This window comes from Lutjanus erythropterus, chromosome 11 (genome assembly GCF_056507025.1).
Source record: "Lutjanus erythropterus isolate fLutEry1 chromosome 11, fLutEry1.hap2, whole genome shotgun sequence".
NCBI lineage: Eukaryota > Metazoa > Chordata > Actinopteri > Lutjaniformes > Lutjanidae > Lutjanus > Lutjanus erythropterus.
In genome coordinates this window covers 24,363,153-24,387,341 of record NC_139327.1, presented here as the reverse complement: position 1 = coordinate 24,387,341, position 24,189 = coordinate 24,363,153, and the positions used below count along the sequence as shown (strand labels likewise).

Here is a 24,189-nt window from a genome sequence, read left to right as displayed (position 1 = left end):
CATGTTGTAATAACAGATGGACGAGGCAGACATCTTTAAAAAACACTGTTTTTTATTGTTGTCATAATGTGTCTAATGTATAATCCTTTACAGAACACAAAACGTTTTGCTTTTCACATTTTGCTACAAGTTCAACATTTTTTTTTTCACCTGTTTCCTTTATCACTATTTACATTTTGAAAAGTTTTCAGAGAGACTTATTTAAATAAACTGGTCAGTGACTGTCTGATATGCAGGGCGAGGCAAATACATGTTGAGATGTAGGTCTTTTATGGTGTGTGTGTGTGTGTGTGTTTAGTGGTGGTGCAAGTATGTTTATTATCATGTAATTTGGGGAGTTTGTAGATGCAATTTACCGAAACAAAAAAAAAAACTGCACTCCAGGCAGAGTTTTCTTTCTTTTTTTTTTTGCATTTCATTTTTGCTACTTTTTTGTATACTTTTCTTTATCTCACATGGTTACTTAAAAAAGTGATAACAGGGTGACCATCCTCAGACCTTTAACCAAACTTGCACGTCCCTCCAACCTACAGCCCCCTCACTCCACTTTTGCACTCCTCTCATTCTTTACAAACCACTATAAAGGTGGAAATATATTTTAAAAAGGTTTACCATAGCATTAAAGGCATAGTTGAGATTTTTTGAAGTAAGGTTGTGTATTACGACCTAAAGTAGATGGAGGTCAGCACACTCACAGTTTGGAGAAGTAGCAGGAGTGCTGGTCTAGGAAGCTACACAATGTCCTGCTGTGGACAGGATCAGCAGCAAAACACGTTTTAGCCACCTAAAAAAATCAATATCAGTTAAAGTGTACGCTATAATTAGAACATTTTCATTGCTTTACTCGGCCATCATACAGCCTTTTCTGATGGGATACGGCTGTTACATAAGCCAAATATCGCTCTCTCCAAACCAACCAGACTCCATTGGCAAAAACAGTCATTTTACTTTGCTGAACACTGGAGTTGCTGGTCTACTGCTGCCTTGATCTGTTAGTTTATTTATCTTATTGTGAGACTTTGGTGTTTTAAAAGGCTAGTCTGGATTCATCAAAGTCACACAATAACACAAACAAACTAACAGATCAGTGGAGCGGTGGACTTGCAATCCCTGTGTTCATAGCGGTAAAATTACTGGTTTTGTCAGTGGAATTTGGTTGGTTTGAAGAGAGTGATATTTGGCTTATACAACAGCAGTTTTCAATCAGAAAAAGGCTGTCTGACAGCAAAGTAAAGCTGTGAAAATATTCTAAATACAGCGTACACTTAAACTGAAATTTAAAAAGTCAACTGATATTGCCTTGTTTAGGTGGCTAAAATACATATGCTGCTGACTCCATCCACTGCAGTACATCGCTTAGCTTCGTACACCAGTATTAGTGCTGCTTCTCCAAACTGGGGGCATATTGGCCGCCATCTACTGTAGCTAATACACTGACTATGAATAAGTACCTCATACAACACCACTTCCAGTAATCTAAAGTATCCCTTTAAAGATAAATAATGGTAAAACAGGAATATAGATTATGTAGACTCAACAACAAAGCAATTACACTGGTTATCAATGTCATATGTTGAAATTTGTTTTACCATCAATTTGCATTTACATCGTCCACATTCATATTCTTACACGATGGTACCATTAAATGGGCAACACTGTTAGAGTATTTAGGAGAGCGGTTCCGTGTGACTGTCAGGGAAATGTGTTTTTATAATAATATTCAGACCAGTTCTTTAGAGGGTGTGTTTCATGCACATCAGTCAGTGCCATTGGTGTACTGGGAAAGCTTATTCTCCAAGTCACAGATTCTCTTCTCCTGAGACAAAACTGTGGCCTTCAGATTCTGAATCTCCTCCAGCAACCTCTCAAGCAACTGAGGCTGGACAGGAGAAGAGTGGAGAGGAGGAAAAAGAAACAGAAGAAGAAGAAAGGAAAACAGACAGTGACAGGGAGGGGGAAATTAAGGGTAAAGAAAAAGAGGAAAAATAGGTCAAGGACAGTGAGCAACTAGGAAAAATAAACCAAAACAAAGAAGGGCGCTATGGGAAAAAACAAGTTGTGGGCAGGTACAAATAGAAGAGAGATAAACAGAAAGATGTTAAATAGAGAGACAGGTGTTCTCAGGAGTAATGATGTATTCAGATTACAGGCTAAAAAGCCAAAGAAAGTCATTATTTTTCATTGAAAGAATATAGATAATATATAGAATATAGATAATGTAACAACAGGAAATAAAATGCATGCCACAACTTACCGGTAGACTGTTGGTGTCCACAGTGGACATGCTGCGTCTGGTGGTGGGTCTGGAGTCCAGCACGTTCTTCTTTGCCACTTTGAGCTCTCGACTCTTTGGCGGCACGTATCCCTCCCTCATGGACACCAGGATCGGATCTTCGTCACGGCCATCCAGCCACTCCTCAGGCTCCATGGCGGGCTCGGCCCCTGCTGTGTCTGGGTACAGGTCGTCCTGGAAGAGGTCCGACTGTGCGAGAGGGTTGACAGGGTGAAAAAAAGTTTGTTTTTGAATGTTTCTTTCGAAGGGTTAATCTAAATACTTTCTTCCTTTAAGATTGTCTCTGTAAGAGGATGCATGGAAGAGAAGATGAAGGGAACATAGAAAGAATGAGAAGCAAACAAAACAGAGATTCAAAGGAAAATAAATATGATTTAAACAGCAGATTGTGAAGTGGTAATGCAATTCATTTAAAGGTCTAATAGTGGAAGAAGTATTCAAATCCTTTACTTGAGTGAAAATAGAAATACGACACTAGAAAAATACTTGATTACAAGTGTAAGTCCTGTATTAAGTATGGAAGTATTGGCAACAAAATGAACTTCAAATATCAACAGTAAAAGTACTCATTGTGTTTCGTATCAAATATATTGAACTGAATGTTAACTAGTAATAACAGGTTTTGGGGGGAAATGTAGTGGAGGTAAAAGTCTAATATTTTGTAGTAACAATATTATGTAGTGAGGTTTAACAGTGAAATAGCAGACTCACTTTTCTGGGCACTGTCATTGTGATGGGCTCGCACTTCTTGTCAAGGAGCTTGAATAACCTGAGAGGACAAGTGAAGAGATGAGACAGAGGAGAGAAGACGTCCATCATTTGTGCTGTCACTACACATCTAAGCATCAGTTAATACTTTGCCTTTGTGAGCATGAAGTATAAGGTGATCTAATGCACTCTAAGATATTCACAGGTAATAATCAGTTCAAAATTAATCCAAATCTCTTGTTTTACACAAACTTCCTGCAGTTTTTATGTTCACTATTTGGGTTAATTGTACAGTGTAGCAGTTGTTCTGTACTGTTATGCATTGAATATAATATGACGACGTCTTGATGATGGAAAAGGGGTCCCTTAAAGAAAAAGGCTGGAAATCATTTAATTAATAGATCATATCTTCGGTGATGGACACTGCAATAATGGGTACATCTTCATAAATGCAATTTAATTTTACTCTGGAAGGTGATATAATGACAAGTCTGTGAAATCAATGGCATATCTAAAACATGAAAACGACAACTAATGCCTGTTGGGAGGTCAGACCAAAATCTAAACATCTGAAAACTGCAGTTATCACCATCAAGCGTGATATTTGACCTTAGATTTTCACAGCCATTCTCGAGCAACAACTGTAGCCTTGACACTCTGTGAAGCATCGCTGTAAAGCTGTAATCTTGGGTACTTTACTGCATGATCGGCGTCTCACCTGGCGATCTCACATTTGCTGACGTCCACACCTCTCTTGGGCATGAAGCCCATCCCTCTCTGGGGCTCCTTACTGCTGAAGGTGTTGAGGTAGTGGACGTATGGCGGCTCCTCTGTGATCTCAAAGTAACGAATACTGCTGTCTCCCTACACACACACACAAACACAGAAAACACACATATAAAACACACAAAACAAGCCTGACATTGTCATTATTAAAACTGGAATTATAATAAATCTAGACACATTTCCATACATATAATACAGAATATTCACAAACATGATTTGCATCAGTAAACCAACGTGTCTGTACCTTTCCACAGAGATAGACCATGTTTGCATCTGCATCATAATATGGTAACAACACTCCATTACTTGTGTCCAGCTCCAACAGTGCAATAGGTTCCTCAAAGTTTGTCTGTAGAGAGTAAGAACAATGTAGAAAGAAAGCCCATCATTTGTTGTGTGCAGGTTTTAATAGCCAATGTATGAACGGCATGTAAAATCTGAATCATTTGTTACCGGGTCCCAGAGTCCGAGCTCTCTCTGGCTCATCCTGGTGAACCCTGTGGTGAAGATGTTTCCGTCTCTGGTGAAGATGGCTCTCATTGGTCGGATCCCCTCGTGTGGAGCCAGACGTTCCTGTTGGTCAGCGGAGGCACAGACTTCAGTACAAGAGCGAATCCTTCTTCATCTTTTAAAACTTTTTTTTTTTTATGCACTCCTGCGATATTACTGCTTTGTTTAATTTTGTGCTTTTGCAGCTAGGATTGTCTCTCATATTAAAACAATAACAAAGGACAGAGTTTTGATGAAAATCTATTTGGCATAACTCAGGTGGAAATCATAATCAATCATGAGGTAATGTATTCGAGTTTTATTCACTTTTTATTTAATCACATTTGCCGACTTCCTTCCTTACTCTCTGATGTATCCGACGTATCCCAGAAGATATAGCAAATAACGGCTAGTAGGAACCAACTATTACCATGAATAAATTACAGATTTCTCTGGGTTTAACCATTGTTAGAAACACTTGAGATAATTTAAGTACACAACTCAACAGAATACATCTTATAGGTTCAGTATTTTTAGTCATTTAAATGATAAGATGTTACATACAGCTTTATACATTTAAAGAAATAATTCAACAATTTGGGAAATTCACTCTTTCTTGCCAGAGCTGGATGACAAGATTGATAACATCTCATGTCTGTACAGTTAATACTAGGCTACAGCCAGCAGCTGGTAAGCTTAGCTTAGCATAAGCAGTGAAAACAAAGGAAACAGCTTTGCTCTGTCCAACTGGAACAAAATCCACATACCAGCACCTCTAAAGTTCACAAATTAACACATCATATCTTATTTCATTATATCTGACAATAACTGAAGGAAGTTAAGCAATAGTCACAGAGGCAAATTTTGGTGCATTTGAACAAAACCAGGCTAGCTATTTCCCCCTGTCTGCAGTCTTTGTGCTAAGCTAACTAGCTACTAGGTGTAGCTAAATATAAAATGGACACATACGTGTGAGGTATCAATCTTCTTGTCTTGTTCTCCTTTAGGAAGTGAATATAAGCGTCTCTAGTAAATGGGATGTATTTATATAGCGCTTTTCTACCCTAATGGACAAAGTTCTTTACAATATTGCCTCTCAGTCACACTTTCATACACATTTATACACTGATGGCAGACAAAATGTCTAACTACTACTGTAAAGAGTCCTTTCTGGTATCAACAGGCATAAATGTTTGCAATTTTTTCTTCTGGTGCTATAATATACTTATAAAATTTGCCTTTGAAAATGTGACTTTGTATTACTTATACTGTGAATAATTCTTTATTGGTATTTGCTACTCACTCACCGCAACCACCTCCCTCTTGCGGGGGTCGCAGACACGCAGACGTCGGTCCTTACAGGTGGTGCAAAACAAGCTGCCGTTGCGGTTCCAGCTGATGCTGTAGATGAGGTCTGGGTGGTCGTCCATGGAGATGAGGGGCTCACCTGTCCCCACATTCCAGATTATAACCAGGTTATCACTGCCTGGAAAAAAAAAAAAACAACATCACCTCTGTTACATACACTTTGAAAGAAACTAGCATGTGTGTGTCTGTGAGTGGGAGTGTGAGTGTGTCCTACCCGCAGTGAGTAGTATGTTGCGTGCGGTGGGATGCCAGGTGACAATGCCGACACGTTTGGAGTGTCCCTCCAGGACCACGATGGGATCGGTGAGGGGGCGGGTCAGTGCGTGATCTGGGATCTGCCACACCTGGAGAGGAAGGATGAAAGAAAAATCAGAACAGCCTCCATGCAACTCTGCGTCTGATGTTACACAAGTCATGTTGTCTGTCCAGTAAACAGTGGACTGTAAACTACAGTTGGTAACCTCCATGAAAAAAACACTTTTTGTCATGTTTGCTGAAACTGTCACTATATCCTGACAGAAGTGTATAAGACAGATAAATGTGGAAAAAATGGTTCCTCTGGCTCCTCCTAGTGCTCCTAATGGCATTTGCAGGAACCCAAAGTGTCTAAACAAGCACAACCAATCAGAGTCACCTTTCAATCCAAAAGGAAATATGTTCATTTTATTTTTGTTATTTACCTAATTTCTGTGCATGAGCCCTTTACCAGGTGACAGGCTCACTCCCACGTTGTCAAATACCAACATTTTGATTTGGAAACTGGCTCTGATTGGTTGTTTTTGTTCAAGCATGGTGGATTCTCGCACCATTCTCAGAGAAAAAACAGATGACAACTACAGGCCCATGTCTTTTAATTTTTCCATTAAAATCAGCACACTGCCACAGATCTACTGTGCAGCTTAGTAATTTTAATTGTTCATAAATTTACTGGCAGTAAGTTTTATTACAGTGAGACATTTCTGATGCTTCATCGTCAGTGACATCCACCCACTACTGTTCACACCTGTGTGCAGCTCCAGTACGCTGCTTACTGAACTTGTTCAATAACAGGAGAAAGCTTTTGCTCTTAAAACTATGATCAGTGTTCATTCATAATAGTGTGTATGTCTAAAATACAATATGGGGTCCTTTTACTGCTAATATTGAAACAGATTTTCATTCATAAATCAATTGATTTTCTAGTTTGTTTGGGTTTGTTTGGCTTTGAGCCTGTAGCATACACTGTATGAGCCAGACACTTATCACAACAGTTCAATTATTATTTTGTACGGAAGCCCTGAAGGTAAGTGAGAAAAAAATTCTGGCGATCAGTTTAATCTAAAGTCTGATCTAAAGTTATTTCTTTCCTCTGTTTATGACTTAAGAACAGGTAAAAGACAAAAACGTTTTACAGGATTAATTTTTTGTTGTCGTCAAGGATCATTGCCACAAAAATGCAAAAATCAAAACTGACCCTGGAAGACACATTTTTCATTAAAGGGATAGTTCAGGTTTTTTTTTTTTTTAAGTGGTGTTGTATGAGGTACTTCAATGTATAGTCAGTGTATTAGCTACAGTAGATGGAGGTCAGCTCACCCCCAGTTTGGAGAAGCAGCAGGAGTACTGGTGTATGTAATGTACTACTGTGTACAGGGTCAGCAACAAAAAGTATTTTGGCTGCTTAAAATAACTGAGATCAGTATAAGTGTACGCTATATTAGTATATGACGGGAAACAGTTGTATAAGCCAAATATCGCTCTCAGCCAACCAGACTCCTTTGATAAAAATAGTAATTGTACCTCGCAGGACACAGGAGTTGCTGGTCTACTGCTGCCTCAATCTGGTAGCTAGTTAGTGTTATTGTGTGACTTTGGTGTTTTAAATATTTAGCTTGAATTCATCGAAGTCACACAATAACACAAAAAAATAACTGATCGAGGCAGCGGTAGGTAAAATTACTGTTTTTGTGAAAGGAGTCAGGTGGTGGTGATAGAGCAATATAATGAGCAATTTAACTGTTTCTCATCAAAAAAAACTGCCTGAAAATATTCTAAATATAGCGTACATTTAAACCGATCTTGGCTAAAATATGTTTTCCTGTCCACAGCAGCTCATTGCTTAGCTTCCTACACTGGCCTCTCTCCTTCTTCAAACTGGGAGCATGCAGACCGCCACCTACTGTAGGTAATACCCCGACTGTAGAGAAGTACCTTGCACTACCACACTTCAAATGTTTCTGTGTGTACGGTTGTCCTTTGTATATTCACAGAGATCGGCTTCACACTTGGTAAGTGTATCGTGGTAAATACCCAAGGAAGTCCAGGGTTGAGTGTGAAACTGCTGTTATACAAACCAAAATCACGTACGCTCTCCAAACTAACCAAACCGACCAAACTCCTTTTTCAAAAACAGTAATTTTACCTCACAGAACATGGGAGCCGCTGCTCTACCTCACACAACCCCACTTCAAGTATTCTGAACTATCCCTTTAATGTCAGTCAGTCACTTTGTTGAAATGTGGCCTTTTCAGTTGCAGCACTCAGCAGGTGATTAGGTGATCCACACATACTCGAGAAGACACACAAACACACACACACACACGCGCACACACACACACACACACACACACACACACACACACACACACACACACACACACACACACACACTCTAATGAGCCTTTTGAGATGACACAATGATCCGTCTCTGTGAACTGAAGAGAATGACATCACAGTTATGGCCTTTCTGCTCCACAGCAGCAACACTGCCAAAACTGGACAGCTGCAACTGTCCGTCTGTGTGCTGGACATAAACAAAGCACACACACACACACACACACATAAAGGCAAACACACAGCACTCAAACAGTGTCCCAGCAGCTGTTGCCATCAGAGACGCAGCGATTCAATCCTTCGATTGCACAAAGATTCCTGCAACGTCGCTGTGAACAAGTGTGGGCAAATGGGACAACTGTGCTGAAGCACAGATACATGCTGAGCCAACACACGTTGTCATCATACTAACAAAAAAATGTTATCATTGACACATGCTGACACACTCGACATACTGCACATTTGTGTCCATAGAGACAAATACTCCAAACACAAGAGGCAAGATAAAAAATACAAATAGAATAACTACATTAAAATCAATAAATCAATAAATAAAACCTCCATCAGTAGATACGGAGTGAGTGAAAAGTTAAGAACAGAAGATAAAATAATAAAAAACTAAAAGAGAGGATACACATATTAATTAGTAAAACAAAAAATAATTAGTAGGGTGTTGGAAGGAAAACAATCCAGAGAATACAAGATAAATATTAATAATTTTAATAATATAGAATAAGTTAAGAATGATAAATAGATAAAATAAAAGGATATACCAACCTAAAATGTACATATAAATAAAATTAAATGTTTTTGTCTGATCAACAGTTTGACAAAAGACAAAAGAAGACATTTGAAGACGTCATCTTGGGCTCTGGGAAACTGTGATGGACATTTTACAGACCAAGCAACTGATTGGTTAATCAGACAAGTAATTTGTCAATCAAACATGCACTGTTAAGGATTAACGGGGATCTATTATGAAATATGCCAAAACTTGAACATAATATTCATAAACATGTTTTCATTAGCGTATAATCATTTGAAAATATGAATCTAGATGCCACTAAATTGTGAACACCTGAAACTTCAAAACATAAGGAAAAATAACTGTTAGTCGCAGCTCTAATCTAGATCGCAGAGGAGTCGTCACAGTTATGTGACGTGTGTGTCTTTATTTGTGTCAGTGGAGCAGCTCATCACTCAGTTACATCCAGGACACTAAACCTGGTTCTCATTCCCTGCTTCATGTTGCAGTTCATGACTGTCACTGACATTTTTTTTACTGTCAGTTTCTCCAATCATTTACTGTCAAAAACACTGGAGTAACATCAATGGTTTATAATGACAGGATGGGAGAAGATACTGTATAAAAACTGGAAATTAAAGATGGAAAGTCCTGAATGCCATACGGAGATTTTACAGTCAGCTCAGTTGTCATTCAGTTTCACAGATTTAGTAGAAAACTAAATGCACTTGTTTAAGAAAAAAACACAGAAAATAATGTCATGCTGAGATATAAGACTACTGTATATTTAATAAATAAATAAATAAATAAGAGGGCCTCACAGTCAACCATGAAGCTGTGGCAACCCCCAGCCTGAAAACCAGTGGTATATATTATGTGTTTATTATGGATAATAAGGGGCAGTTATAATCTTTTCATCCTCTGCCACCTTTACATACAGTATATCTCAGTGTTCCCTCACTGACCCCTGCTGACTGAAATCAATCATGAGCTTCAGGGCCACAGATATCTACAGTGTACGTCTCTCAGCAGTCCAAGTTTCGATAACAACAGTGTACATTTAAGACATACCCCGACCTATTCTGTAACACGTGCACCTATTACGATTTTAAATGTTAATTTCCTATCATATTTAAATTCCTCTTTCGCCATCAGACCTAACTTGTAAATTGCTTTTGTTCAGGTTAAAGGTGCTGCTGATGAAAATAATTTCCGGTAGGTGTGAGTTGATTGACAGCAGATAGAAGAGGACATAATCACCACAGACTAATTTAAACTGATCCCCACATCCTACAGGCTCAGCCTCCTGAGGAGGCTCTGATATAAGGACACTGAATGCATTTCATTATCACACTTCACGTAGGCACAGCTAAGTATCATTGAGCAGAGAGTCTGGGAAAGATGTTATACTGTAAAAAAAACATCCCACTGTGCCAAAAAATCCCACGCATTCACTGATAAATTATTACTTCTTTTATCCTCTACCTGACTTTTATATATAAACACACACGCACACACACAGAGCAACGACCCCGATGGTCAGAGCAGCAGGATCAGCAGCTGCGTTACAATGACGAGGTTGGTTGCAGACAGAAAACAGATTTTGACCAAGCAGACTGATGAGGAGACGGTGATGAGACAGAGCAGGTGGGCGGACAGTGAGACAGTCAGACAGGTAGACACACTGATGCTGATTCACCCGTACACTCATTTAATGGGCTTGCAGACGTCACAAACTCAGGCCCAGATGACCTCCATGACTGTTATCTGAGTCACCGAACAACAAACTCCTCCACATGCATTTGCAAAACTCCTCTCTACCACTCAGAACTTTTTTTTCTACACACACACACACACACACACACACACACACACACACACACACTGACATTACCATTGCAGTACAGTCCTCCGAGCAGCTGGCCAGGATGTTGTCGTCATGAGGGCACCAGTCGATATCGAGGACAGGTCCAGAGTGTCCGATCACCAGCGGGTAGTTCTTATCCACACGGCCTGTCTGCAACACACAACAGCAGTGATACACAGTTAGGACACAGAAAAGGAAGTAAAAAAACACAAAACAGTAATAATAAACCTTGATTTGCAGATCAAAAAAATGTAGGTTAAAACCAATGAAGGGTTATTTTGGCATCTAAAGTTACATGTAACTGTTGTTTCATCAGCATTTCAGTTCCTTTACTTCAATGTGAAACACATCCAGATAGAAGTTAACAAAACAATCTCATCCCAAGGTCTTTTTAGTTTTAGTTTTTTGAGTATTTTAAGGACTTGTATTCCTAATGAACCTTTATTGTGAGGTTGTTAACTACTGTTTCTGAGATCAAGAATTAACTTTTGATCTCACTTTTTTAGCAAACATGGATGAGAAGTCTTCAGAAAAAATGACGGCTACCTTGCTAAACTGATGCGGCTTGAATTCTCGTGTCCACACAGACAGTGTTGCTGCTGCAGCACTGCTACTGCCAGGCCTGTGTTTCAACACTGAGTTCGCAGAAGAGTTTTTAAGAGAAGAGTGAGAGTTGTAACCAGAAAACTGTGTGATTTTTTTTTCTCCCCTTGTTCATAAAGAGAAAAAGAGAGAGCGCCTGATTTTTTCATGTCTAGACATATTTGCAGATATAGACACTTAAACCATAGTGAAAGCTGTCTTGTTGCTGGTAAGATGTTGATATGACTATCAATAGATCGATTTCATTTTGTATTTTTGCAGAGAACTGCATATGTCACATACAAAAGAAAAATATGCGAGGCGGCACATCTCTAGATGAAGCAGGGCTGCAGCAGCATTGCTCATGCGAGCTGTGCGGCTGCTCTAAACTGTTCATATATCTGCCAAAATGAAAACCAAGAAGTTCCACGATGCACATGTGCTGCTCATGCAGTCAGTGTGGCCTGGGTGTTTATACCTTGAACAACAGGGCAAACTCTATCTGCTGATGAATATAATGTGAAATGATCAGAAAATCTGGTGAGATTATTCATATTTGTCAACCCAAACTAAATTGAAATAGAGTCCGTAAATGCTGTCGAAACAACCATGGATTTATCTTGTTAGTGTGCTATGGGGCAAAATTTAAATTGTTTTTGGGTCCCTACTGACCCCACACCTCCTGACCTCTGTGCAAACACTGTATGAACTGAAAAAAAAAAAATGCACAGGGTCCATCTATAAGAGAGGCTACAAGATTAGGTAATAATGCAGGATGCAACTCAGTAGGTGAGACCCTGGAGAAGTTTCTCACTTTGGTAATCCAGCCTCAGATACATTTTCAGTTCAGTTTGGTCTAGAAGAGTCTGTTCACTTCAAAGCAGGGTAATTTCCTCACAGTTGGGGAGCTGTAAATAAAACAGGTCAGCCAGTGTTACCGGTCCAATTTTGGGAAAATTGACGATAAATGTCCTCTGACGTAAACAAGGGCAAATGTGTTGGTCAAAACCTTCAACACACAACTAAAACTTTTCCAAAAAAACTTCCAGCGTCATGGCAGACTTCCAGAAAACAGACAAAAAGAGACTTTTTATTCTGACACAAACTAAAATCACCATGTCACTTCCAGTGTTATTCCATGTTGCCCTGTTCCTATCGTGTGAACATGTGTATCAGCTTTTGAGATATCTCTCCCTCCACGCACACACACAGACACACACACACACACACACACACACACACACACCCCAAGAGAGGTGTATTTATAGCTGGGCGACGAGGCGTTGAAAGGGGAGTTTTTCTTGTGGCCTGTTGGGGACTTGGAGGGGGGGTGGGAGGGAGGATGGAGAGCACGTTGGTGTGTATTAATAGCACGTCTGTTCACCATGACTCCAGTATATAACCACATCCATTTCCCTGTGTCTCTAAAATAATGTGTACTACTCTGTGTCTTCTTCCTCTTTGTCGCTAATTATTACCACTGCTGACATGCTGATGAATTGCATCAGTGATGATCATGTTACACCCATTAAATTTTTAAATTATGCATCGTAAAAAGTGGAAAAAGTCTTGATTACACTCTATATAGTCCAATTATAACACTACCATAAATCTAATGTAATGTAAATCATTAATATTATTGACAGGCTCCAGTATTACTGATACTTTATAATCTTTCTAAAAAAAACTTTATGGTTGAAGTCAATTCTCATAATGCTGGACTGTGATTGACAGATGGTGTTAGCAACCCGGCTCAAATGAAACCTGCTAAGTGGAGGCATCTCGCAGGTCAACTAAATTGTTGCAGACTTGGCTGATTACGGCAGCATCTGTAGTTATTTGGAGCTGCAGCTCTCTGGATGGACAACAACTAAAAACTTCACTGCAGTATTATTAAATCAACGTCAGCAGTTAAAAACAGATTTTTAAATCACCGTTTTTATCATATAAAATCAAAACTCACATCTATTTAGCTATTTTAGCCTTTAACGTGCATAAAATCTAAGTATTTGACTCAGATAGGAACAGTGGATTAGCACACACAAGTTTAGTTTTGTCTTCCTGATGTCCATCGTTTATTTTAAGGCAATGTTGTTATCATCACGAGGCTCTACACCACACTGAAGCATCGCAGCTTTAAACGTCTGATCTGTCTCGACCTGTTGCTTTTCCTGTCGCTGTATTTCTGTTTAAGCAATTATGGGGTCACGCCTGAGCACGACAGCAAGAAGCAAATATTATATCCTCTGTGAGTAGAAGGGAAAATATACCAAAATCAAATAATTATACTAAAATATGGGATGTAGCTAACTACATGTATTTTGATTACCAGTTTAAATACAATTTGCAGTACTCAGGTGGTAGTTTAACTACATTAAAATCTCAGTAGCTTTTTTTTTGTAGTTAACTACATTGGGTCATATAATTTAAGAAATTAAAAACTACAAATTCTAAACTAACAATAACACCACAGCTTATTGGCCACAGTTGTCATTAAATGACAATCACCTGCTATTTGATTAAAATCCCCTGGTGTTTGTGAACAAGATGTCTGCGATTGAATCCTATTATTTCACCTCGAAATCAATTTTTTTCCTGATTCCACCTCAGCAATTGCTCCCTGTGCCCTCCTTACAACACATCCTCAGGCTGCCTAAGTGAGGACTGGCCTGCCCTGGTACCTAAATCAAACACACCTACACTTTACGCAGTGTCAGTTCAGCTTTATCTCCATTTAGCAAAATGAGATTTAAGACTCCAAAGTCCGTGTGATATAGTTTGGATGTAAGCTGAAGCTACTTTTGAAAGCAATTTAGTCTGACAAGATATATTTTAAGTAAGAAGTGAAGTGTGAAGTAGCCAGTAGTTTGGTAAACACAAGTTTTAAAGCAGTTTCTTAAACACTGAAAATATAGTTGAATAGATATAGATTAGCTAAAGGTAATAACTGCTTTCAACAGCCTTAAAACTGTACAAGTATTGTAACCACCACACTGCTGATACCATGACTTTGCACTGATCAGCTTTGAGAAGCAGCTTGTTTCTGGTTTATTTTGACCTTACAGGCCCAACGTCAGAGGTTCAGACGTTTCTGTGTATTTCAGATATTTGGGGTCACAGGAATGATTTGCCCCTGGTACAGTACTGCCTGCCAAAGGCTTAGAGAGTCATTTTCTTCAACCTCCCCGTTACAGCTTGCTGAATATGTCACGCAACATCGATCCAACATTGCAGAACATCCAGTTACTGGGACGAGCCTCCAAACAGGATTAATGCTTAGTCAAGAAATCTGAAGCCACCTCTGGGCAGTGTGCATCAACAATACTGAGAAAGTACCTGCACTGGGGGATGGAGACAGAAATAGATAGTGTGTTTATGACAGGCCGTGCTATTTACACTATATATGTATTGTTAATGTGATATGAATGCTTAATTTTTTAAACAGCACGGTTATTGCCAATACGGGTACATCATGACACCGCTGAATGTCAGTACTCAAATCCATCCAGTAACTCTTAAATGTTGAGAAGGTCTCAGAATATAAATATCTCACTATCTAAAACTTTAACATTTAAATTTCACATCCACACACTTCTCAGCAAGTAACGAAAGAAAACTGATTATTCTTATATCCTGTATGAAAAGGTGGGGTGGACATCTCTAACAGTTACACAGGACAGACATTGGTTTCTATTCATTTCATTTCATTTGTGTCACTAGAGGAAAAGTCAGGGAACACCAAAGACCATTAGATTCCACTAATTAACCATTCTGATCCATTAATTATTAGCTGAAATCTTTCAACACTGGGAAGACTGACAAACATCCATAGAGCCATGCTGCTAGTGTGGCTAAAAATGAGTCATCTTCACCAAAACACAGCTTAATACTCTCAAGGTTTCATTTACAATTTCATCCACATTTACTCAGCAGCAGACTGAGTTCAGAAGTTTTTTAATTATATGATGTTCACCTTGCACATGAACTAATCTCCTAACATTTAAAGCTACCACAAGGAACTTTCATATTGTGTTGATTTTGGAGGCCCCTGTGGACGGAGGCGGTAGTTTTTCTTCAGCCATGACCACAAAATATAACATAAAAAATAAAGTGATCTGAATAAAAATCTCTTCATGCTTCTTTTTAATTGATTAACATACTACTGACTGCAACAGCGAAAGTGTAAACACAGACTCATTTAATCTGATTTCAATAAGAATCTGGTGGCGGGCGCCGGCGAACAACTATATAGAAAAATATCCAATCTTCTCTCTGATGGTCTTTTTTGCTTATGTAGGTCATATAAAGGCATCAGTATTAAATTGAGGCTGTTTGAACCAGTTAAAAACTACCTGTAGTGGGTTTAAGGTAAAGAAAAACTATAGTGAATAGAAAATATTGGTAAAAGTAAAGATTAACTTGCATATGAGGCATTTGGTTTATTAGGTAATTAGCATTTGGTCTCATCTTCAGTGCAAATAGATTGACACAAACACCGAACTTATAGACACTCTGTTGCGTTTCCACCCTCTGCAGCACAGAAATGTTTCCCCATGTTGACTTTACTAACCTTAGAGAGGGGCAGGACCAGGAACGCTCCTCCTCCGCTGGATTCAATGATGACTGCCAGGAACTTTGGGTTGACGGCGCAGAAGGAGCTGTCCCACGTCACTTTGGAAACACGAATGTCGTCATAACCCTGCTCAGCCTTGACCGTCTGGCCAAACACGTGGCGAAACTTGCTCTGCCGCACGATGCTGCGACTCATGGCTGAGGTGAGGAGAGGAAGGTAGGAGGATGTAAAGATGAAGACACAAGAGATGGGAGAAAGGTGTTAAAAGAAAGTCAAAAACAAGGAGATGTGAATAAAGAAATGGGATGTGGTGTGGTAAAAACAACACACAAACATTTCTCTTGAAAATGGTGATCTATCTAACACTACCAAAAAAAAAAGGTTTATTCAAGTCTCATGCCAACAGTGGAGAAGAAATCTCACAAACAGATACCAATTAAGTTTTATCCAAGACCACAGCACTGATTAAAGCTTACAGAAGAGCTACTTATCACAATATTGCATTCTCTGCAATCTGTACTTTATGTGTTTTATATCTCCTTCTACACTGTACAGTCTATGACTGTCTTTGTGTTGATGCAAGTTGTTGAATAGTGTTAATAAATGTTTTCTTGTTGAACAGTAATTATAACATAATGTGTTATTATTACCAGCTTTCTGCTGGTTTTGCTGCCATTTGTCTTCAGGGTTGAAGATGACTCAGTAACTATGGTGCTCTTAAGCTTTTATTTTGAAAAATGATAGGGCAGTTTGCTCACCTTTGGTATTTGCTTTGTTCAGATTAAAAGTGACAAAAAGCAGATAAAATATTCTGTGTCGTGCAAGCAAGGACCAAATTCATTATTTTGTTTTATACTTCACTCATAATCAGACAGCTAAGTGATACAAGCCTACAGTCTGTTCATACTTTATGTACATCAATCAATATATTTTAAAGGCTGTGAAAACCTTTTTTCTCAATCAGCTTCTTACTATGAGTGATGAGATCCAACATGAACCCACTACCTTCTGTCAAAAATGCAACAGTTTTGGTTTATTAAAATATGTAAATCAGTAAAATGTGACATCAATTTCATGCACCAATCATTTTCACTTCATTCATTGTATTTATAAGGACAACACAGATTAATCAACATTTCTGTAAATGTACCAGTGTTAGCCAGCTGGCTAATTTTCAACTGAATGATGTTTCAAAGCCCATAAATTGATAAAATTCACACAACGAAGACAATGGGACACCATAAACATGCCAACAGGAACAAAACAATAATACTTAAGACAAAACACAAGTCATGCAGAGCAACAAGAAGCAGCATAATCACAAAGTCTGCTACATCTACATTATGTTCTCTACCACCTCCGTTGCCTGTTGGCTCAAAGTTTCAGAGTGAGACAGAAGCGTCTTTTCCATACATGTCTTCTAACTGATACGCGCTTGACTTGAGTCATGTGGCTATAAAACAGTCAGCCTGCAAGGCAGTTGGAGATCACACGATCACGCGAGAATCCATCTTGCCAGGCTTCAGGTTAGCTGTTTATGTTTGCACAAAAGCGGTGCAGCCAATCTGTGTCCTAAGAGGGACCACTGGCATCTACAGGTGTGGTTTTAGGTGTGACGAGAGCAAGAAGCATCCATTGTCTCAAATAAACAATGGCGGCTCCTGAAGAGTTTAGCGTTAATACATCAGTTTATATCAGAACTGGATAGTATTCCTTCATTGACAGAAGAGCAAACAACAACATTGAAGGCCTTTATTGGTGGAAAAGATCACAAGAGTTTCGGCAAGAGTTTGATCTGATTGATTGAAGTTAGGTTTGTTCATCCAAACACCTGCCAAGTGTTTTTGAAAGTGCCTGCCCTTTTCCAAACCAATTCTAAGGAAGACTTTCCAATTGGTTCTGTGTAAAAACCATCTGACATGTCAGGTTAACAAAACAGTGGACAACTACGTTTAATTTCCTATGAAGTCTTCATAACAAAGGTTTCCAGTGTTTTTGCAAGTCAAAAGCTTTTATTATGAAGCTGCATGATCAGGAATTTTTTTGGCTTACATCAGCAGTAACTTAACATCACCCCTATCCAGTGAAAGTGAACATGAAATAGTAAAATAAAGCAAATACCTGAAAATAGCCTGCTAGCAGCAAAACAGGAGAGGAAATAAACGTCAAACCACAGAGATTCACTACAAAAGTGCAGAGAGCTGAACACACAGACTTTTAAGACGTCGCAAGTGGAGACAGAGAATTAGGAACAAGAGACGTTGTCCTGCTGTCAGAGGAGTGCTGACTAAGATTGCAGCATGCATGGGAATCAGTCACAAACTACTAGATTTGTGTATATTTTGAGCAATAAAAAATGACCAAACCACTGTGATGTAGAGTGATGGGGACCATGCAATCTTTCAAAACTTAAAAACACATTGCAATAAGTCTGAAACAAAATCACAACTGTTTCTACATACTTCAATATTAACATGGATCTTCACTGGGAAGCTGGTTTCAGACAACCCCTCACACTACAACAGGTACAACAACAACCCTAACTTCTGTAGTGTCCATGTTGTTTCAACATTAAGACTTAAAACCTCATGAACACAACAAAGTCAGAAGAACAACTTGTCAACCATCCGAGGGACATGTGAATGCAAAATAAAACTCTTAAAAAATAATACCTCACTTTAAAGTTGCTTATATAGTCATGGCTATTCAATGTTGTAAAGATACTTTGAATTGAAGCCAAGTTTTTCGAGGCTTTAAATAACTGTCTGCTTTTCTCTGATTAATGAGCTCTGTAATGTGTTTTTAGGCTGTTTGTTGACTGACATTTTGCTGTTCTGCGGTTGTCCCAGGCACCAGGCCAGGGGGACAGTAATCCTCCGAAACACAGGAGATATTCTATAACAGTGCCTGCCATCAGTGCAGATATTAATAGTTGATTGTCCCACCAAACACTATGTGACGGGCAAACATCAAAGACAAACACTAAGACACAGAGAACAGATAAAAGGCCAGGAGGGAACTTAATATATGACTGATACAATGCCAGTGTGAGTTACATTGAGTCACACCCATGTGATACAATCCCTCTGAGAACATGTGGTTTAAAACTTATCTCACACACACTCCCTGACTGCTCTGGCTTACATAAGGACAAAACTAAAGGCCCAAATCTAGAAGTAGGCCTGCATCAGTCCCTGAAGACGTCTGATAAATGCAGCAGAGTTCCTTCCTCTTGTTTGGTGGATGATCTTAAACTCAAACTGTCTGCTAGCTCTTCACATGTAAAATAAAACCAGAAAAGAGCATCGGCTGAGGCCAAGGTCTGGTTCTTTCTCTGTGGAAATCTGTTAACTTGTGACAAAGTGAACATAAAGTGACCCAAATCCTGCTGTCAGCACAGCTTAAAGTGATGATGTCCGATTTTCACACAGGAATATCCTACATCTCTACATTTCAACAAGACTGTTGGATACTAGAGGATACTGTGTATTGGCAAGAAGCTGGAGATACAATATGTATGACGATACACTGTAAAATGTCATTCAGGAAACTGACTTAAAACTTAAAGTCCTCTGACTTGAAATGATGAGCTGAATGAACGTACTGTACAGAGTTCAATAAATGCATTAAATGAAATTTCTAAAGAAACATGATCAGCATATTAGCAGACTTCCCAGCATGCACTGTTTGAGACTTAAAGTCCTAAGAACCTTTGTTCTATAGTTTTAAGGAAACAGTGTGTGTCTCCAGTACACTTTAAGATAAGTCATGGCTGATCGTTTTCAATTACGAAAACACCGTGAACCATGATTAGTACTGAATTAGTTAGTTAAAAGGTAACATATTGAATGTTAAACGTTGTAAATGTCAGTGTGACTGAAGAGTTGCTGGTTCAACGTAATATCGTCAGTTCACTGAACATATTTTTTTTCACGTACAAGTGAATTAATATCAAGTTAGTTTGACTGGAAAAGTTTATTTGCTTTGAATCATTACAAAATCAACTTGTTTTATCAAATTCAGTCAATTTAAATTTCTAAGGCAGCCCAGATTATTTTTACTGTATACAAGGGTTACAATTCAATATATTGTGATATATTGCAATTCTATAAGCAAGGTAATTTTAGGAAAGCTATCATAGTACACTGTAACAAATAAAAGTTGAGAAAACTCTGCCTTCACTAGATTGTAGAGTTTTGAATCAAACTCAAATCTTTTGTTGTGCTAATTTATTTTTCTTCTTTAGATAAACCTGGATCTTTGAGTTTTAGAAAGCCCCACCGAAGAGTTGCATTTCAGACATTCTTGAGCTGTCAGTCTGATTTGTCATTAATTGGGTGCTTGAAGATTAAAAGGTTGCAATTGAAACTATTAAATTATAAACAATTACTCAGTTTTGCTTCAATCAGTTTACTCAACAATTTTTGAAATACAAATTTTGTGATATATAAAGAACACACCACCATATGCATAAATGTGTGGGTTTTTAATATGATCAGAACAGATATGCGAGTGTTTTTTTGAGAATCGAGACACTATGACAAAGCATAATATCATGATACTGAAGTGTATCGATATTTTCTTACACCCCTATTGGATACATGACTCAACCACCAGGCTGATGAGAGGACAGGAGCTCCCGTGTCTTTCCTGGAAGCTCTCTGTTATCAAGAGATTTACATTCCAGTGACCACTTCAGGCGAGCCAGCTGTGGGGCATTTCAGGGCAAATGCAATATCAACCACGGTTACATAACCTAGGCCTATATATATATATATATATATATGTATTTATTGATACTGTGTCAGAGACTTGTGTAATGTTGGGACAGTATCTCAATTCTGTTTTCTCACATCACTGTCAAGATAATGTAGCCTACAGAAGAAGGAGAAGAACAGAAAGCTCTCCTGCTGCCTGCCTGTTATGACCCATAAAGTTACCCCTGTTTTACTTGATGTATCTTATTTTTTTTTTTCAAGCATTTGACAGAAAGCTCATTCTTAATTCATTTTGCATGCTATATCATCTGATTTTAATATGAAAATGCCTTGATTGTGGTTTGCTCTTAAGAAGAAGCTTTAAAAAATCTGAAATAGAAAATAAAAAATATGATAAAATGAAGATATCTTAAAGGGACAATTCACTTCAAAAACGGTGCTATTTATCAGTGTAATTTGTTTTAATGTGAATTTCTTTATGTACCATAGAAAGAAAATAGTTCTTATATGAAACTGTTCACAACAAGGTCTGTGGATTATCTTTAGTCGAACTTCAGAATAAATTTTTATGACAACTTTTTACTTTTACTTCCTTCATTTCTACACAAATATCTGTACTTTCCTTACATTTTCAAAACAGGCTTATTACTTTAGTTTTAATGCGTTTGAGGGCAATTGTTGGTTACTTTTATTCTGCATCATTACGTGATGCCTTCCAAACATCAAGATTGATTTCAACCTAAATAGACAGAACAATAACACGTAGAAAAGACTATTCCTCGGTGTATCCATCAATGCATATCACGCACAACAAGAAAAAGGTAACAAGATGAAAAAGACGTTGCAAGACGACACAGACAAGAGAGGGAGCCTCGACTAAGGAGAAAAGGTGTGGTTCAGTTAGCTTTACACAGAAACAGCTGGTGGAAATGTCCTTCAGAGGGCAACTTTTTACTTTTATACTTGAGTACATTTCAGAGATTGTGCTTTTTCACGTATACTTGAGTAAAGAAATTAAAACAGTACTTCTGCTTTTACCAGTCTATTTTTCTTACATAAGTAAGATAGATAAGTATCTGTACCTCTACTTCTACGTGTACTTTTGCCACCTCTGATTATATTCCAGAGATAGCCGACATCTCTATGGCCGATATCTCAAAACTTGACAAGTTGCTAGAGGAAAATGATATATTTTTGATCTTTGGATGACTTGTCCTTTTAGAAGGATCATTCAAATTAGTTGATGTAGGGTTGTATGAGATACTTATAGATAGTCCATGTATTACCTACAGTAGATGCTGTTTGGCATGTGGCCATTTTGGAGAAGCAGAGTGGAGCTCCAGCATGGAAGCTAAGCAATGTACTGCTGTGGACAGGGTCAGCAACAAAAGGACTTTTTAGCCACTTCAGTATCAGTTTAAGTGCACGCTATATTTAAAATATTTTCGCCATTTTACTTTGCAGTCAGACAGCATTTTCCAACGTGAAATCACTTTTATATAAGCCAGATAGTGCACTCTCCAATCTAACATAGGTGAAATCAGTAATTTTACCTCACACAACATGTGAGCTGCTGGTCTACTGCTGCCTTGATCTGTTTGTTAGTTTATTTTATTGTGTGACTTTGGTGTTTTAAAAGGATAGTTTGGATTTACCTAAGTCACACAATCGCACAAACAAACCTTCAGGTCAAGGCCATGGCAGACCAGTAACTCCTGCGTTCTGCAAGAAAAAATGACTGATTTCACCCATGTGGTAGAGAGTGATATTTGTCTTATCTAACGGCACTGGAAAAGGCTGTCTGATGGCAAAGTAAAGTGGTGAAAATGCTCTATATACAGTGTACACTTAAGGTGATATTGATTTTTTTTAGGTAGACCTTTTTTTGAGTGGCTAAAATATGTTTTGGTGACGCTGTGCACAGCAGTACATTGCTTAGCTTCTGAACTGGTACTCAAATCACCATCTACTGTGGATACACTGACTATTGAAAAGAAGCTCAAATAATCCCATTTCAAAAATTTGAACTACTCCTTTAAAGTTCATACTATCTCAAGAAAGCTGACTAACTGACATGATTTCAGAAAGATTTTAGCAGAGCAGATCTCATTTAGCTATTGAAAAACTTGTATGTTTTGGCAAAGTGGTGGCAGAAATACATTGTGATTTGAAATAACCCAAGTTAAACGTGGAAAACCTCCGGCATGCCCCTTTAATTCTGCCTCAGGTTAATGAGACAGCCCTCCTGTCTCTGTGTTGCGCATGGCACAGCTCTGGAGAGTGGAGACAGAGTGAAAGAATGACACTGCCACTTTCCTAATATAGACATGACAAACTGCACTGTCCCACCCGGGCCAGCCGCTCCTCCCACCCCTGCACCCCCCAGCCTGGTCCTAAATAGTCCCAGAATGAATTCAGGCAACATTTATCGTTAATGAACGGGCCGTAAATTTAAACACACACACACAAACACAGGAGGGACATAGGCTGTGTGTCAGGGGCGCAGGAGGTGTGAGGGAGGGAGGGGGAGGTTAGAAATGTCTAACGTGTTCTTTAAAGTAGCCAACAGCTGCCAGGCACGACTCAAGATCTGCTCTGTCCGTCCACAGGAGGGGAAAGTGCACAATCACAGTGGAGCGACTCTTTTTTGTAAAGGTGAGGACGCGCTCCTTGTCTCTCCAGCAGTGCAGTAAAGGGGCTGACGCACCTCTCACGCACTGCAGCACCCACTCTCTCTCACACACGCACATATTAGGACAGACAGTCCACAGGACAGCTCACCTGAGGTTTTGGGGAGACCCCTCTTCCCTGGACAACTCTCTGGGTTTCTGTTGTAAAAGCCTTCGCCTCCTCCTCCTCCTGTTCCTCCTCTTCCTGCTGCTCCTATTCCTCTGAGTGATACTCCGGTTTCCTGGAGTCGGTGCGGACTTGCTGAGGAGACGCACTGGACAACTGCGTGACGCTCCTCGGCAGGGAAAGAGAGAGGGGAGAGTACCCGGGCAGAGCAGCGGGGAGAGGAGAGGAGGGTGTGGGTGGGTGGGTGGGTGCCGTCTATTTTGGAACAGGCTCTGTCAGTACAGGGAAACGTGACGCGCGCCGGGTGCACAGGACCGGCGCGTCCCCGGGGGTCACTGTCCCAACTGGTGAGCACTAATTTAGACGGCGGACTGCTGGAGTTTAAACAGGTAAATAAACACACAGAGGTGATCTCACATGTTGCCTTCAAGTGCTCCAATTTGGTTGCAGCAACCCAAGTTTTTTTTGTGACCACAAGGTGCTGATCAGAGCTTATAAAACACGCTTCAATAAGAGCATCTGAGGATGCAGTAAGTTTGCTGGTTTGCAGGGAGCAGGAGGCTGTAAGTACAAATGTGCCTGAGTTAACCCCCCCCCCCCCCCCCCCCCCCAAAAAAAAAAAACAATCAAATAACTGATCCCAAATTGTTCAAGCTTTTTTCTTTTCGCTGG

General features: G+C 39.2%; 1 protein-coding gene and 1 long non-coding RNA gene across 3 annotated transcripts; one reads left to right on the top strand and one right to left on the bottom strand.

Moving 5' to 3' along the window:
* Positions 1-32: 32 nt before the first annotated feature.
* On the bottom strand, positions 33-16,205 carry coro6 (coronin 6). 2 transcript variants are annotated; one of them, XM_084729775.1, is made up of 10 exons: positions 16,001-16,205; positions 10,876-10,998; positions 5,859-5,988; positions 5,584-5,762; positions 4,241-4,360; positions 4,032-4,136; positions 3,720-3,865; positions 3,005-3,062; positions 2,255-2,482; positions 33-2,007 (listed from the first exon to the last, which is right to left on the bottom strand). In XM_084729775.1, exons 1-10 carry the CDS (start codon positions 16,196-16,198, stop codon positions 1,837-1,839), a joined length of 1,458 nt encoding a protein of 485 aa, XP_084585901.1. In that variant the 5' UTR covers positions 16,199-16,205; the 3' UTR covers positions 33-1,836. The 2 variants fall into 2 exon arrangements, with proteins under 2 accessions (XP_084585901.1, XP_084585900.1); XM_084729774.1 differs by having other exon boundaries at positions 33-1,879.
* Positions 16,069-24,105, top strand: LOC146319179 (uncharacterized). The gene is made up of 2 exons (XR_014771529.1): positions 16,069-16,205; positions 23,508-24,105. It is a non-coding gene; the product is annotated as an uncharacterized LOC146319179 (long non-coding RNA).
* The last annotated feature ends 84 nt before the right edge of the window (positions 24,106-24,189 follow it).

What these genes read in the sequence shown, in the direction of transcription:
- coro6 (XM_084729775.1), bottom strand. Translation starts at nt 16,198, where the DNA reads ATGAGTCGCAGCATCGTGCGGCAGAGCAAGTTTCGCCACGTGTTTGGC. An exon ending in CAACATACTACTCACTGCGG is followed by an intron (nt 5,763 to 5,858) that starts GTAGGACACACT and finishes TTTTTTTTCCAG; the next exon opens with GCAGTGATAACCTGGTTATA. An exon ending in TGGTCTATCTCTGTGGAAAG is followed by an intron (nt 3,866 to 4,031) that starts GTACAGACACGT and finishes GTGTGTGTGTAG; the next exon opens with GGAGACAGCAGTATTCGTTA.